The sequence below is a fragment of the Argiope bruennichi genome, chromosome 8 (genome assembly GCF_947563725.1).
Source record: "Argiope bruennichi chromosome 8, qqArgBrue1.1, whole genome shotgun sequence".
Classification (NCBI taxonomy): Eukaryota; Metazoa; Arthropoda; class Arachnida; order Araneae; family Araneidae; genus Argiope; species Argiope bruennichi.
In genome coordinates, this window is record NC_079158.1 from 132181258 (window position 1) to 132194538 (window position 13281).

Sequence of the window (13281 nt, forward strand, 5' to 3'; positions counted from 1 at the left end):
AACGTAACTCTCGAAGTGCAACTGCAGCATTTTCTTTGTTTTCATAAAACAAATTCACAAGCAAAGAGCGATGCCATCGCTGATAAGAATGACATTTTCTTAGCTTTATCCTTTTTATGCTTAGAACAGTAGCACTAACCAAGGATTTGTCCAAAATTTTGTGCTTACAGTGCGAAATTGCAGTTACAATGTCAGTCTCAATTTTTTCACTTTTTTATCTTCTTTTTTTTTCTCCTTTTCATTTCAGCAATAGAAACTAGAAAGGGAAAATTCCATACCGCATTTTTTTGTGATTATTTGTATCTTTTTAACATTTTTTTCTGTTGTACAGCGCCACCTATGAGTGTTTCTGGAACTAATTTTTTTTCTCACTCAGTCCGTCTTTCTGTGTCTTGAATAGTACGTTCACCCATTTTGGAGCTTTTACAATGAGTAGTTCGCTGTACAGAGAGCTCAGAGTAAGGGTATTTTGATTTTGATCACCTTGAATATCTCAAATTGTTAAATTTCCCTCACTCGTAAAACTCAGATCCACATTTAACATCCTAAAAAAATTAAAGAGTGAGGGAGAGAGTGAGAGAGAGACAAACAAACACTGAATTACACCAATAATTAGTAAAAAAGCCTCTTTTTAATATCTAATGACTGGAATGGTATCAGAAACGTCTACAATTAAGCAGTGTTGACTTATTGCTTAAATAATTGTTTTCCTTTCTGTCTCAAAATTTTTCCTTGTTATTTCCTTTTTACTCATTTTAAAAATGTATGAAAAAATTCAATGTTCATTAAATTTTGATTTGGCATTTTCGCAATATTATGCGTGTAACCCTATGATATTGTTCCAATATTTTGTGAATTGACAGCCTTTCACAGATGAAATATTTCATCTTGTATTAAACATTTAATAAAAATATTTCGAAGAAGAGATATTGCTATCTAGGTGACAAGTGCGCTGTCTAAATCTTAATTTTCCTTAAATTTTAAACTTACTTACAGCATTTTCACAATTCATCTCACTCGTTACAAACGCATTTCTCACCCTTGAACTCGCAACACGATTGGCTAGATATTCAAATCTGCTCTTCCCACGACAGCGCATCCCACTCCACCTCTCCGATGCCGAAGGGACTACTCTGTGGAAGACACGCCCGCTAAGAAAATGGCAGTTTATTATTGGTGGACGTCCATACCCTGTTCAATCCGTTCTATTATCATCGTGTAACTTCTCTGTCGATGAACTTTCATGACTCCTGCAAGCTAAACATATTTTGCATTAGAAGACTTCCATCACACTGGGGAAAGTCGCGGCTTCGCTACGCAGATTACTCCGTACCATTTCGTTTTCGTGCGCTGTTTCTTCAGCTTCTCGCCGATGAAAGCAACTTATAACAAGAATTAAGTTTCTTACCACACGACACTTTGCACTTGTCCATCACCACCAGCTTGGGGATCCGGCTGAGGATTTTTTTAGCCGTAGGGAGGTCATCAAGTAGAAAGGAATGGCAGCCGACACCTGCGATTGGGAAGTCGGCCTCCACCGTCCGTCCTTCTGCAGTCTGTCGTACAGAGGGGAAAATGTCTATTCAGATCCTTTTTATGACGAACACGCTTGTATTAGCAAGTTGTGCCAAAAACTATCACATTTGTTATCAGAATTCTAACTGTACAAAGATTGCATTAAAATGTTTTATATATTACATAAAACCAAATAAATTATTGATTAAAAATCTACGCATAAAAATATTTTTAGCTTTTTATGTTTTTTATAGCAGTAAAATTTATTAATATTAAATTGGCTTTCACATGATACTCTTTCGGAAAGACTTACTCAAAAAAAAACCACAGGGTGTGGCAGACAAAAGGCAAAACATATCCGAATAGGGAAGGGGAAACTACAGTCTCTCATTTGATGTCAAAATAACACATAATAATTAATTTTACGTTAAATTAAAGGCAATTAAGTACTAAACATTTTGCTGATTAGTTACTAATTTTGAAAGAGAATAAAGCTTCAACAAAAATTCTTTAAATTCGGCACAAATAGAATTAATGCCTAAGACACTGTCAATGCAAGAGAAATATAAATTTTATGTTTATTTTTATAAATAAACTCCTTCCAATCTAAAAACAAAAGAAAAAAAAATATTTACCTTTGTTAGGAGTTGCATAAAAATTATATATACATGTGTGTGTGTGTGTGTGTGTGTGTGTGTGTGTGTGTGTGTGTGTGTGTGTGTGTGTGTGTGTGTGTGTGTGTGTGTGTGTGTGTGTAAAAGTAGTATCATTGCAAGCACTGGAAGGTCAACGCCTTCGGATTGCTAAGCAATTAAGTACAGATGAATTTCTGATTTATTGTTTGACAATTTTTTTAATTTCATGAGGAATTTGCTTGCTGTCTTTGATTATTTGCTGGAACTTGATACGAGACAGATTTCTGAAATTAGAATTTGTTCTACTGGATTCGAATATGAGTTTCCAGATTCTTTCATCATTAAGCTAATCTCAAAGATTTTTTTATGAGGATTACTTTAAATACAGTTAATTTCTTATGTATAAAAGACAGTCCTTTTCTGATTTTTTTTGGGTTGAAAATATAAATTTGGAATTCAGTTCGCCTAAACAAACTCTTTTGGGGCTTCTCCTAAGTTTTCTTTGTTAAGTAATCCGGTCACTGGGCCACAGAGATTAAAAATGTTTCTATTACTCAATCTGTTTATACTTTGATTGTTGAAATGAAAGAAGCATGACTAGAGTCAAGTTTCTCGGAATTCTTGATATAAAATCATTCTAAATGAATTTTGGCAGAAAAATACTCGTGTTAAAGGTCTGGGGAAGAAAACTTTATGAAATTCATTTATTCGTTGGTAAAAAAGATCCGTGAGGGTGATTCAAAATTTAAGGTATCTGTCTACGTTTAAAAGAAGTTTTTGGTAAATATTCACAAAATTTTTTATTGCTTTATTTTAAAACCCATTTATTTGGGTTTTAAAATATGAGTTTGTTTTAAATCTACGATAAATAGAAACCGAGAAATGGGAGGTTTTATAAACCCCTGTGGCTGAAAACGAAACCGGAAGTAATTGAATGTTTTCCAACATTTTATAAAATACATGCCTCTCTAAATTATAATTTATTTTATTATATGTTCTAACAGCAAAATGCGCTTATTAGTATACGTTTTGAGTAGTTTTTAAGCTGAAAGAATTGGCAATTACGTCTGCTTTTGGACACTGTTTATGTTTAAAAAGTATGTTTAGTACAACACAAATGAAAAATATAAATGAATATTTTGAAAAACTTGGATTTTGTAAAAAAATTCATACATAAAACATATCTGAAAAACCTATTAATGTATTACTTTGAAATTTTGCATATATATTGTCTTTATTGCGCAAAAGGCACAATGAAGTAGAGATATAACTTTGAACTCAGTAGTTTTTCTTTCAGAGCTGCCTAATGTAATTTTCAATAACGAATTTTGTGAAATTTTCAATTCAGAAATACTCGATTAACTATAACTGCTTAAAAATACACATATTTCTTAGATTCTAGTACATTTCCTTTACTATAGCAGTGAGTATGTTGTGTATAAAAATAGTTGGAAAATGTGCAATATATTTTTTTGTAGAGGATTTTGCTTTTTGTTGCAATTCTCACTATTTTTTTTACCAAAATTGACACATTTCACAAAATCTCAGTTGGCACAGAATTTCTTGATCAATATTTTTCATTATTTGCAAACACACTGATTCAGCAAATGAACTGAAATAGCCCATTGGAGGGATTTTTCAAAAGTTTGTATCCGTAGGTAGACAGATAACTTAATGATAGATTGTACAATCTGGAATCTAAATCGATGGGTTAAAATGAACGAAAATACATTGCGAAATTTAAAGAGAACTGGCAACAAAAAAAATGTGGATTTTAGTACTATAAATCGACGTTCATTAAAACATTAAAATATAAGGAGTGAAATTAGGGATTCTACCAATATGCTACTAGAGTCCGCCATAGAATTTAGGAATGTCACTGAAGAGAATAGACCATCATAGGCTGCTGTCTTGAAAGACATGCCGACTGCCATTATCAAGGTTTCACTAGCGAACCATTGTGAATTTAATGTCGTGTACCTAAGACTAAAAAAAATAATCTACTAGAGAGGAAAATAGGAGAAAATTGGGGGATGCTTTAATAAAGGAAAATTCCACCGTCAGGATCACTAGAACAACTAAAGTTAGTCGAGGAGGTCTAGTAATTGAGATTTCCTCGGATTCCGATTTATAGGTGGTCCCTGATGCAGAGTTAGCTTGTCTGAAAAACATTAAAGAAAATTTCAAAGCCTAGAAGAAGTAGGCCACAGATTATCCTATTTGGTATCGATAATGACGTTGGCAAGGATAATTTAACTAAAGGTTTTGCTGCAAAAAACTCATTTCCTCTGAAATCCACAAAACGAATTCCTCTTTAATATAGATTTCTCCATAAAAATCAGAAGGTGTGCGTTATTACATCCCGTCGCTTAATTCTAAAATTTACAAAAGAGTTTTTGAAGAACTGGATTTATTCTTTAAGCAGTCCCGATACGATCATTTCTTTAATGTTCGGCAACACCGCCATTGCGGTTGTTTTGCCACACTACGGAAGAGTGTCCAAAATCCCAGGAGACAGTGTGTGGATGTGAGCACTCAATAAATGCATGTAGCAATGTCAGGTGTGTAAATTGCTCCGAATCTAGTTATCAATTCGGGACAAATTATGATGTTAATCATCAGTTTTCTAATAAGATTGTTTGCGATACTTATTTGAAACAAAAAGCTTATTTGGCGCGGCTCACAGACTATGGGGAATCCTAGAGTTCTACAATTTAATGTTAATCACTCAATTAATTTAATGTCACATTCAACGTTTAAAGAATTTATTAAGGAGAACTTATACAATAAAGGATATTGATATTTTCTATGAAAATTTGATGTCGTTCTGTCTTCGGATCAATGAAGAGGAAACCAATTCAAAATAATAATAAAAAAAAGCTTTTAAATTCTGGAAGAACGATTTGAAAATTAAAAGAAACAGAGTTACCGCGCTGAACAAAATTAAAAGAAACAAAGTTACCGCGAATAAAAAATTCAAAAGATACGGAAATGTTGGAAAATCCGAGGAACTGGTCCAAGCTGCTGACATTGTTTATAGAAGAGAACGAGGAGAATGACAGAGGTTAATTAACCAAACCAATAGGTGACTTCCTATTCCAATTATTTTGAAAAATTTGGTCATACTGTTAAAACTGCTTTTCAGGAATTAAAGAGAAAATTATTAATATAAACATTCTAGGGATCAGCTCACCTTAAATCCAAAATTTTCTCTTTTAAATAATTTCATTGACAAGTGGTCGAAGCAGTGGATGAAACTAAAAACATAAATCATGATCGCATTTTAGCTAAAAAAAAAACAGCAGGACAAAAATGCTGCATCTTTTTTCACTTCACCTTCTGCCAAATGACCAGAAATTTCATTAGATATATGACAAGACTTCCGAATCGACAACTGCCTCATTATCAGTCAGAATAACTGTTCTAAAAAATGTCTATAAAATGCGACATCACTTGCAGCCCTAGGTGAATTATTCTTGAAAATGCTATTACTCTGCCTACCTAGACCATTACTCGGATCGCTCAAAAATAATTAAGAGAGGCTTCAAACTACCATATTGATTAATACCCATCTCGCTATACCATTGTTAAAATAAGGTAAAAATTTCTACCGGCGAGACTTAATTTCTCGCCGATGTGACGGGCAAGCAATCACTAATGGGGGAGGGGGAGGCAACAGACCATTTCTGTACTGCTACTATCTTTATCTAAAAATGAACCTTTCCTTTCAGCTCCGAAACCCAAATATCTCCAACTAGATTACAGAATATTGTCAACTTTCTATACTTAATTTTAATGTCATTATAAATTTAAAATAATAAGGAAAACTAATAAGGTAAGGTTCTATTCTCTATGGAGAAATACTCCTACAGAGTTTGGGAGTTAATACTTTCCATTTTCTAGAGAAATAATAATAATGAACCCCTCCCCCTTTAAAACTGTATTTCCTACGAGGAAATCTTGCGACAGATCTCACCATCCCCAACCACTGCACCGCTTTCAAAGCGTTTTACTTAATTGAAATTTCATGACCCTCTATATATCTCATCAACGATCGTTTGCCTTCCACTGTCCCCTTTTTCGAAAGAAATAATAAAAAATTTCAATATATATTCTCTATCAGAGAATGCCTGCTACAGAATGCTTCAGCCCAAATCACTGGATCGATTAAAAAAAAAATGTTATGAAAGCTTGTAACCCTTCTATATATCATTGAAGGTTACTCCCTCCCTACATATAATTCGCCTTTTTTTTTTCTTTTTTAAAGAAAAAGAAAACTTGCTACTACACTGTAAATTCTCTGTGGTAGGAAACCTCGATGAAGTTTCTAACAACAGCCGTGTACCAGTTTCGAACATGTTTGTTTCATTTGAACGCATAGGACTTCTTCCTCTCTATTTCAAGAGATACTGTTAAATAAAACTCAGACATTACTCCAAGTCTCAACAACTGAAAAGATCTCTTCAACATGACAATTTGCCCCTTTGGAGCATCAGAATGTTCTCACATCACCGTGTAACTTTTACTTATAATGTTGCACTGTACCTTTATTGCGCTTTTATTGCGATAAGATGCAGTTCAATAAAAGTGATTGGCATAACCCAGTTAATCTTTGCGCAAAAGGTAATTAAGACACTATGCAATTGAAAACTAATGAAATATCGGGAGTTTTTCCTCTCTTCCAAAAAAGCTTATCCATTCCACCAAAAAATTATTGTTATATTCTCTGAAAATCCCAAAGGGGAACTCACAATGACACCAGTTTCGATTCTTAATTTTTTTTATCCTTAACAACTTCTTAAAGTAAATCCTATTCACAACTTGCTATTTTCAATCACTAGAATTTCGCTACCCATATTAATCTAATCATATCAATTAATATAGATGAATTAAATTTTATCACGTCAATGGAAAGTGCGATTTTAAATTAAAACCTAAACATAGAATATTCTTAACAATTAGCAAACGAGTGAAATCGGCTCGATTGCTAAGTTGGTCTTCTGCCAAGGTTTATCTCGCAACATCTCTCGACACTTCAGAAAGGTAAGAAGCAGTTACCGTTGAATCCCTGCTCTTTCATCTGTACTTATATCAAGCTCAATGTGTGTGTGTGTGTTGGCGCTCTACAGAAAAGACCATTTGACCTACAGCGAACAGATTTGATACGTGTATAACTTGGAGGTCGGGAATGTGAACCTGGAATCCCTTTTTTTGAAATTTTGAATATAATTTTAATTATTAATTAAAAACTAACTTTCCCGCCAAAAAAATCTTCATTTCCCCATCGCCAAATGAGTAAGGCTTCAGCATTTTTTCCCCACGCTAATGAGGCTTAGGCTTAACATTTTTAGGCCGATTATTTCAAACGATTCTGTTTATTTTCTTCATGTTTGATACATTTAAAATTACAAGTTGTTAATGAATCGATCTTTCAGATTCATTCTGAAGTACTTTTGAATTAAAATAAAACAGAAAAAAGGAAATTAAAAATTTCTAATCTGCCTAGCGTTACCCCAACTGGCGTAGAAAATTCACGTACTTGCGTTACCATAACTGACGTTGAAAATTCACACATGCGCATTGTGTTCTGATTGTTGACAACGGATTCAACGGATTTTCAACGGATTCGGAATTGATTTAAATTATTTTTAGGTTAGTTATGTACTTTTGTAATTAAATTGTATTTATGTTAGTTATATATTTTTTGTATATGTTTATAGTTTTAAGTACATCGTTTTTTAAGTAATTTATTTTAACCTGTTTTCGACCGATTTTTTTAAACGATTCTGTTTATTTTCTTAGTGTTTGATGCATTTAAAATTAAACATTGTTAATTAATCGATCTGCTCATGATGAATCTGAGAAAATTTTGTTGAAAACTTCTTGAGATGTTATATAAATTAAGAAAAATATTCTTTAGTGCCCATAAGGTTTTAATACTCAGCTACTCTGTTTTCTGTACTTAAATTCTAAAAAAAAAAAAAAAAAAAAAAAAAAATGCTTCGTTTCAGTAAAAAAATATTATTATACTTATTGCAGTTTAATCATTTCCACTTTAATTTAAAGCATAAATTCTACGGGAGCTAACAGAAAATTAGAGAGATACATATTACGTTATGGCTGAAGGCCTTTATAATATTATGAGTGAATTATATGACTATTAAAATTTGAAGTTTTAAAATATTTTAATGAAGAAGAAATTAACATGGGAGTTCCATAAAATATTTAATTATTAAAACTTTAACGTGCATTAAGATTGGCGAACCGGCTGGTCGCCAAAGGCGGCTAATACGAAATAAAAATTGGTGAAATCGTTACCATATTTGTGTCGAAAAAACTATGTTAAGGTCTTGCTTCTGAGAAAATATTAAGTGAAGAAATTTTTTTTCCGACGCAAATCGAGGGCGTTTTTGAGTAGGAGATTATTGATGGCATACTTTAGAGGGCATGAACTTTCATAGAAAACAAAAAGTGGTAAAATAGGATTAGTAGTTGGGTCCGAGGGACTGGTTCTTTATGTATGTATACTGTTATGGAAATTCGGGGTTTTTTCGATTTGTTGGTCGATGAAGAAATAGTCCGAAGTAACGAACAACGAATTTTATTGACACGAAGAAACGAATACACAGACAACAAATATACAGTCGAGACGTACACACACAATACATAGCAGCACACTGCAACAAACAGTAGCCCACAAGTAGTAATCAGTAACAATAACAACCACAGCACACAAAGCGTCCGGGCAGAATTCAGCAGGAGGAGGGAATATTCTTAGCTACTCTCCACGGTTTCTCCGAACGCCTGCAATTCTCCACTCTCTCCTCGCTTTAGCTGTTTCCAACTGCCGACTAACTACTATACGACTGGCTACATCACACATGACTTGAAGTTGCGTCTACAATAAACACCAGGACTTGGCATACAGCTAAATTCAACAAACGGTTCAGTTACACATAAAGCTTGCTCTTCGGCTGAATTATCCAACTATTCCGCTGTCTCTTTCCAAGACACTACTGTCTTCGGCTTGAGACTGCCGGTCTTTTATAGTTTCCGGAGGAGAGCAGTGAAGGTTCTGGAACAATCAGGCATATCTCGGTTTCTATTGGCTCTATCACAGAAATTCTGGAAGATTCCAGTATTATCTATTTTGCCACAAAATGGTCACCAAGCCCTGAGATCACTGATTCGGCATCCGATCAGCATCTAACAGAGCTGATCGTAAAATGGTCTTTCCAGTGATTGAATAACCGTGATGGGAAGCAACATTGCAGATTTGTAACAATATATATACATGCTTTCTGTGAACATTAACTTCAAATTAGGATTTTCACTTCCGCTTTCATTTCGCCATGAACTTGTTAATATGCAGGCGGAAGTTTACGTTTTAGACACTGCTTTATAATATTGGTTGAATTTTGTTGTTGTAGATTATTATCATATTTTAATATGGTCTGTTCTGGATGTGTCTAAATATGAACCATATGCAGGAAAAACAGGATGAATGAAATTCGGCAAGTCATTTTATTATCAAAATTGAAAATCCTCATCAATTTTCTGGACTAATCTGTCAAAGATTTAATATCCTTTGTCTAATCGCGTGAATGAGACAAAAAAAAAAAAAATGCAGCTGCTTAATTGAAATATGGTTATTTGCTTAATTTGGATCGTCGCCTGGATTAGACTAGTATTATTATTTCAATTCTATTAAAAAATTGAGCCATAAAATAAGCAACTTAAAGCAACAACAAGCAATTCAAAAAAAAAAAAAAATTATGGAATTGGGGTGTGACGGTCTTTCACAGATGGTTTTAAAAAACCGGTTTTCTGGAGTAAATTTGTCACATTCGAAAACCGGTTTTTAAATTAAGAAAACCGGTTTACAGAATTTATAGTATTTTGTAAAAATTAATTTTAAACTTATTTGATTTGCGATTCATTCTATGCAACGGGCAGCAAACACATTTTTTCAACCTCGCAAGTTGCGTTGGCCAGTGCTTGTGTAGCTGCACCAGCGCCCCGAATTCGTCAATTTATGTTTTTTCAAGAGTATGCCTTTTAATTTTTTTTAGGTGAAACAAAAATTTGATGAGGTTCATCTCTTGCTTCCCGACGGTTCTTCTAAGCCTATTGGTACGAAGTCGGTCCTAAATAGAAACGTTGGCAATTTGACTGGCTCGTTTCGAAGAACGTGTGAAAGGAATAAATAATTCCCCGTTTTCTGCCTTTTGGTTACAATATTTAATGATATTATGTAAAATTTTGCCGGCGTCCTGGCATAGGGGTAGCGCGTCTTCCCCGTGATCTGGGCATCCCGGGTTCGAGTCCCGGTTTGGGCATGGTTGTTCTTCTGTTGTTCTATCTGTGAGATGTGTGAATGTGCCCTCCTGTAAAAATGGGTTGTGCAAGCGAATGAATGATGCGTGAGTGGCAAAGTCGTACTCTTGGCCCTAGTTGGCGCTGCTATAAAAAATAAGAGACGTTCCCCCTCAGGCTTAAATCGCTGTCTTCGTAACAGCGGGCTTGTCAGTGGCAAGTGCCATAAGAAACAAACAATGTAAAAGTTTCTTCGTACTACTCCTGAAATCTTTTTAACCACTTGAACTAGCCATATAAAAACGAAATATTCAGTTAAAATAAAATGCTGTCAGAAATGACATTACACTCACATACATGTGAGAAAAAAAACGAATTAAAAAAAGTATCTATTGGGGGAAATCCAAGGTCAAAGGTGAATACCGGAAATGCGCTCATCGTTCCGGATCTCATCCCTTAATGAGATGGAATCTCGAAAGTTGGTCGTCTCAGAATACGATCTGTCACGAATCATGACAGGTTCGCTTAATATTGTAAAGTGAAAACAGGAAACAAAAATATAAAGTTGTTATATTTAGTAAAAATAATGTAAGTATTAAGTATGTTTCTAATTTTTATGTTTATATTTTCTATTTTACATTTTAAAACTTTAATTTTATTATATGAATTTTGTCTCTCAAAAATTAATGTAAAATAAGAAGTTCTGACTTCTGTCTAATGGGATTTTAAATAACACACGGGGTGTTAAAGTAATCCATATTTCCTTCAGCAATGTTTCCACATAAATATGTCTTTATCGAGCTTCGGAATTAGATTAAAGAGATGCGTGTTTTTTCTTTTTTTCAAACTCCCTGAAAATGTGTAGATTAGATTATTTTAAATTACATTAATATTAATAGTTAAAATAATGAAATTGTAAAATAAACTTCAAAAATATTTATTCAATAACTTTAATTTCATTTTTAGATAAAAATGAATAAGTCGGAAGTTTGGGATAGTTTCAAAAAGTTCGAGATAGACAAGGCAATCTGCAATCATTGTAATAAAAGGTTGAGCTGCAAAGGATCATCTACGAGCAATCTACATAATCATTTGAAAGCAGTTCATAAAATAACTATCGGAAAGAAAATCGGCGAAGAAGAAACGCCTGGATATTCCTTTTCTAAAAGCAAACAAACAAATATTTTGAATTTTATGAAAGGGAAAAGGAGTACTTTAGAAGAAATCATATCAAAACTTGCAGCAATGGATGAATTTTCTATTTATAGTATTACAAATAGCTCATTCATACGAGAGTCTCTTCAACAAAAAGGATTTTCATTACCAAGAAACAACTCTAGAGTAATGGATCTCATTCATGCATTTTATAACAATGCTAAACGTGAAACTATTATTGAATTAGATTCAATAAAAAAGAATAGGAAAAAATTCCCTATAACTTTAGACGAGTGGACTAGCAAAAGAAATCATAGATATTTAAACATTGACGTACACCACTTGGCAGAAGATTTCAATTTGGGATTAGTGCCAATAGCTGGTTCCTGTGATGCTCAGAAAACATTAGAATTGGCATCTGAAAGCCTACAAAATTTCAACTTGAATCTAGAAAATGACACGGTGGCAGCAACAAATGATGGTGCTGCTATTATGAAAAAATTTGGCAAATTATCACCTGTAATTAATCAACTATGCTATTCACGCGTCATCCACTTAGCAGTTACTAACTAATGTGCTATATAAACATAGAGAAATGGCTGTAGCTGTAGCCGAAATAAATGTTTCAAGTGAGGAATCAGAAGATGATGACGAATACGAATATAATGATTATGAAGGTTCTCTTTATTATATTTGTAACTGAGAACATTCTATTCCTATTTTGTCTGACAATTACAAACAATCAGTTTCACAAATTAGAAAAAATTGTTCCTTAGAAAATTTCCAGTAAGAAATACCATTCTTTAAAATTATATCAAAAAGGAAAAAGAAAAGGGATTAAATTTAATTCTTGACTGCAAAACAAGGTCTAATGGTATGGAGAATATGATTGGAAGATTTCTGGCAGTAAAAGAATGTGTTGCTTTAGCTTATTAAGTTATCTGGAAAGATATTGTCTAGAATATTTCCAAATTCTTATGTGGAAATCGATTCTGATGAAGAGCAAATTGCAAAAACTACTCATCAGAGTAATGTTGTTCCAAAAGAAGCCATGGAAAAATCAATTCATAAGTTTCTTGAAGACCCTGAATAAAAACTTACAAATCCAAAGACAATGAAAGCTGAATTTTCATTATTTAAGGCAACGAATAAAAAAAAAACAAAATACTTATATTTGTTTATACTTTGACTTTGATATTGATTTAATTTTTGTTATTTTACATAAATTAAATAAAATATTTTTCCCTATTCTATTTTTTTGGAAATATCGAATTCGAAAACCGGTTTTTCAAAAAGTCGGTTTTTGTATAAACCCTATATAGAATAATTTTTCAAAAATTTTTTAAATATTTTTTATAACAAAAAAAGAGTTAAAAATATAGGTGCTATCAATCCCAAAACAAGCATTTTTATTTAGATATAATCCATTAAAGACTTTCACAAAGTACATGATGCGAGTTCGAACCCCGCCGGCCGAAGATTCCCCGCGTGCTTGGTGGCTGACGCGCGTTAAATCTGTCGTAGTCACAAAGTCCTCCATGTCGAGAGTAATACTACTGGGGGTACTGGGTCAGGGGTGATCGTTCTCTGATTCAGGTCTAAATTGCGATCTGTGGTTGAGTGAATGAAATGCGTGAATGAAGTCCGCCCCGTAAAAAGG

At 33.3% G+C, this 13281-nt stretch overlaps 1 protein-coding gene across 3 annotated transcripts in view; it reads right to left on the reverse strand.

Moving 5' to 3' along the window:
* Positions 1 to 13281, reverse strand: part of LOC129981780 (uncharacterized) — a 45084-nt gene that overhangs the window by 19976 nt on the left and 11827 nt on the right. Inside the window, exon 2 of one of the 3 annotated variants that reach the window (XM_056092785.1) lies at positions 1409 to 1556. The exons of the other annotated variants lie outside the window; for them this stretch is intronic. Coding sequence (XP_055948760.1) covers positions 1409 to 1556 — 148 coding nt within the window. The remainder of the gene's footprint in view (positions 1 to 1408; positions 1557 to 13281) is intronic. 3 annotated transcript variants of the gene reach the window in all.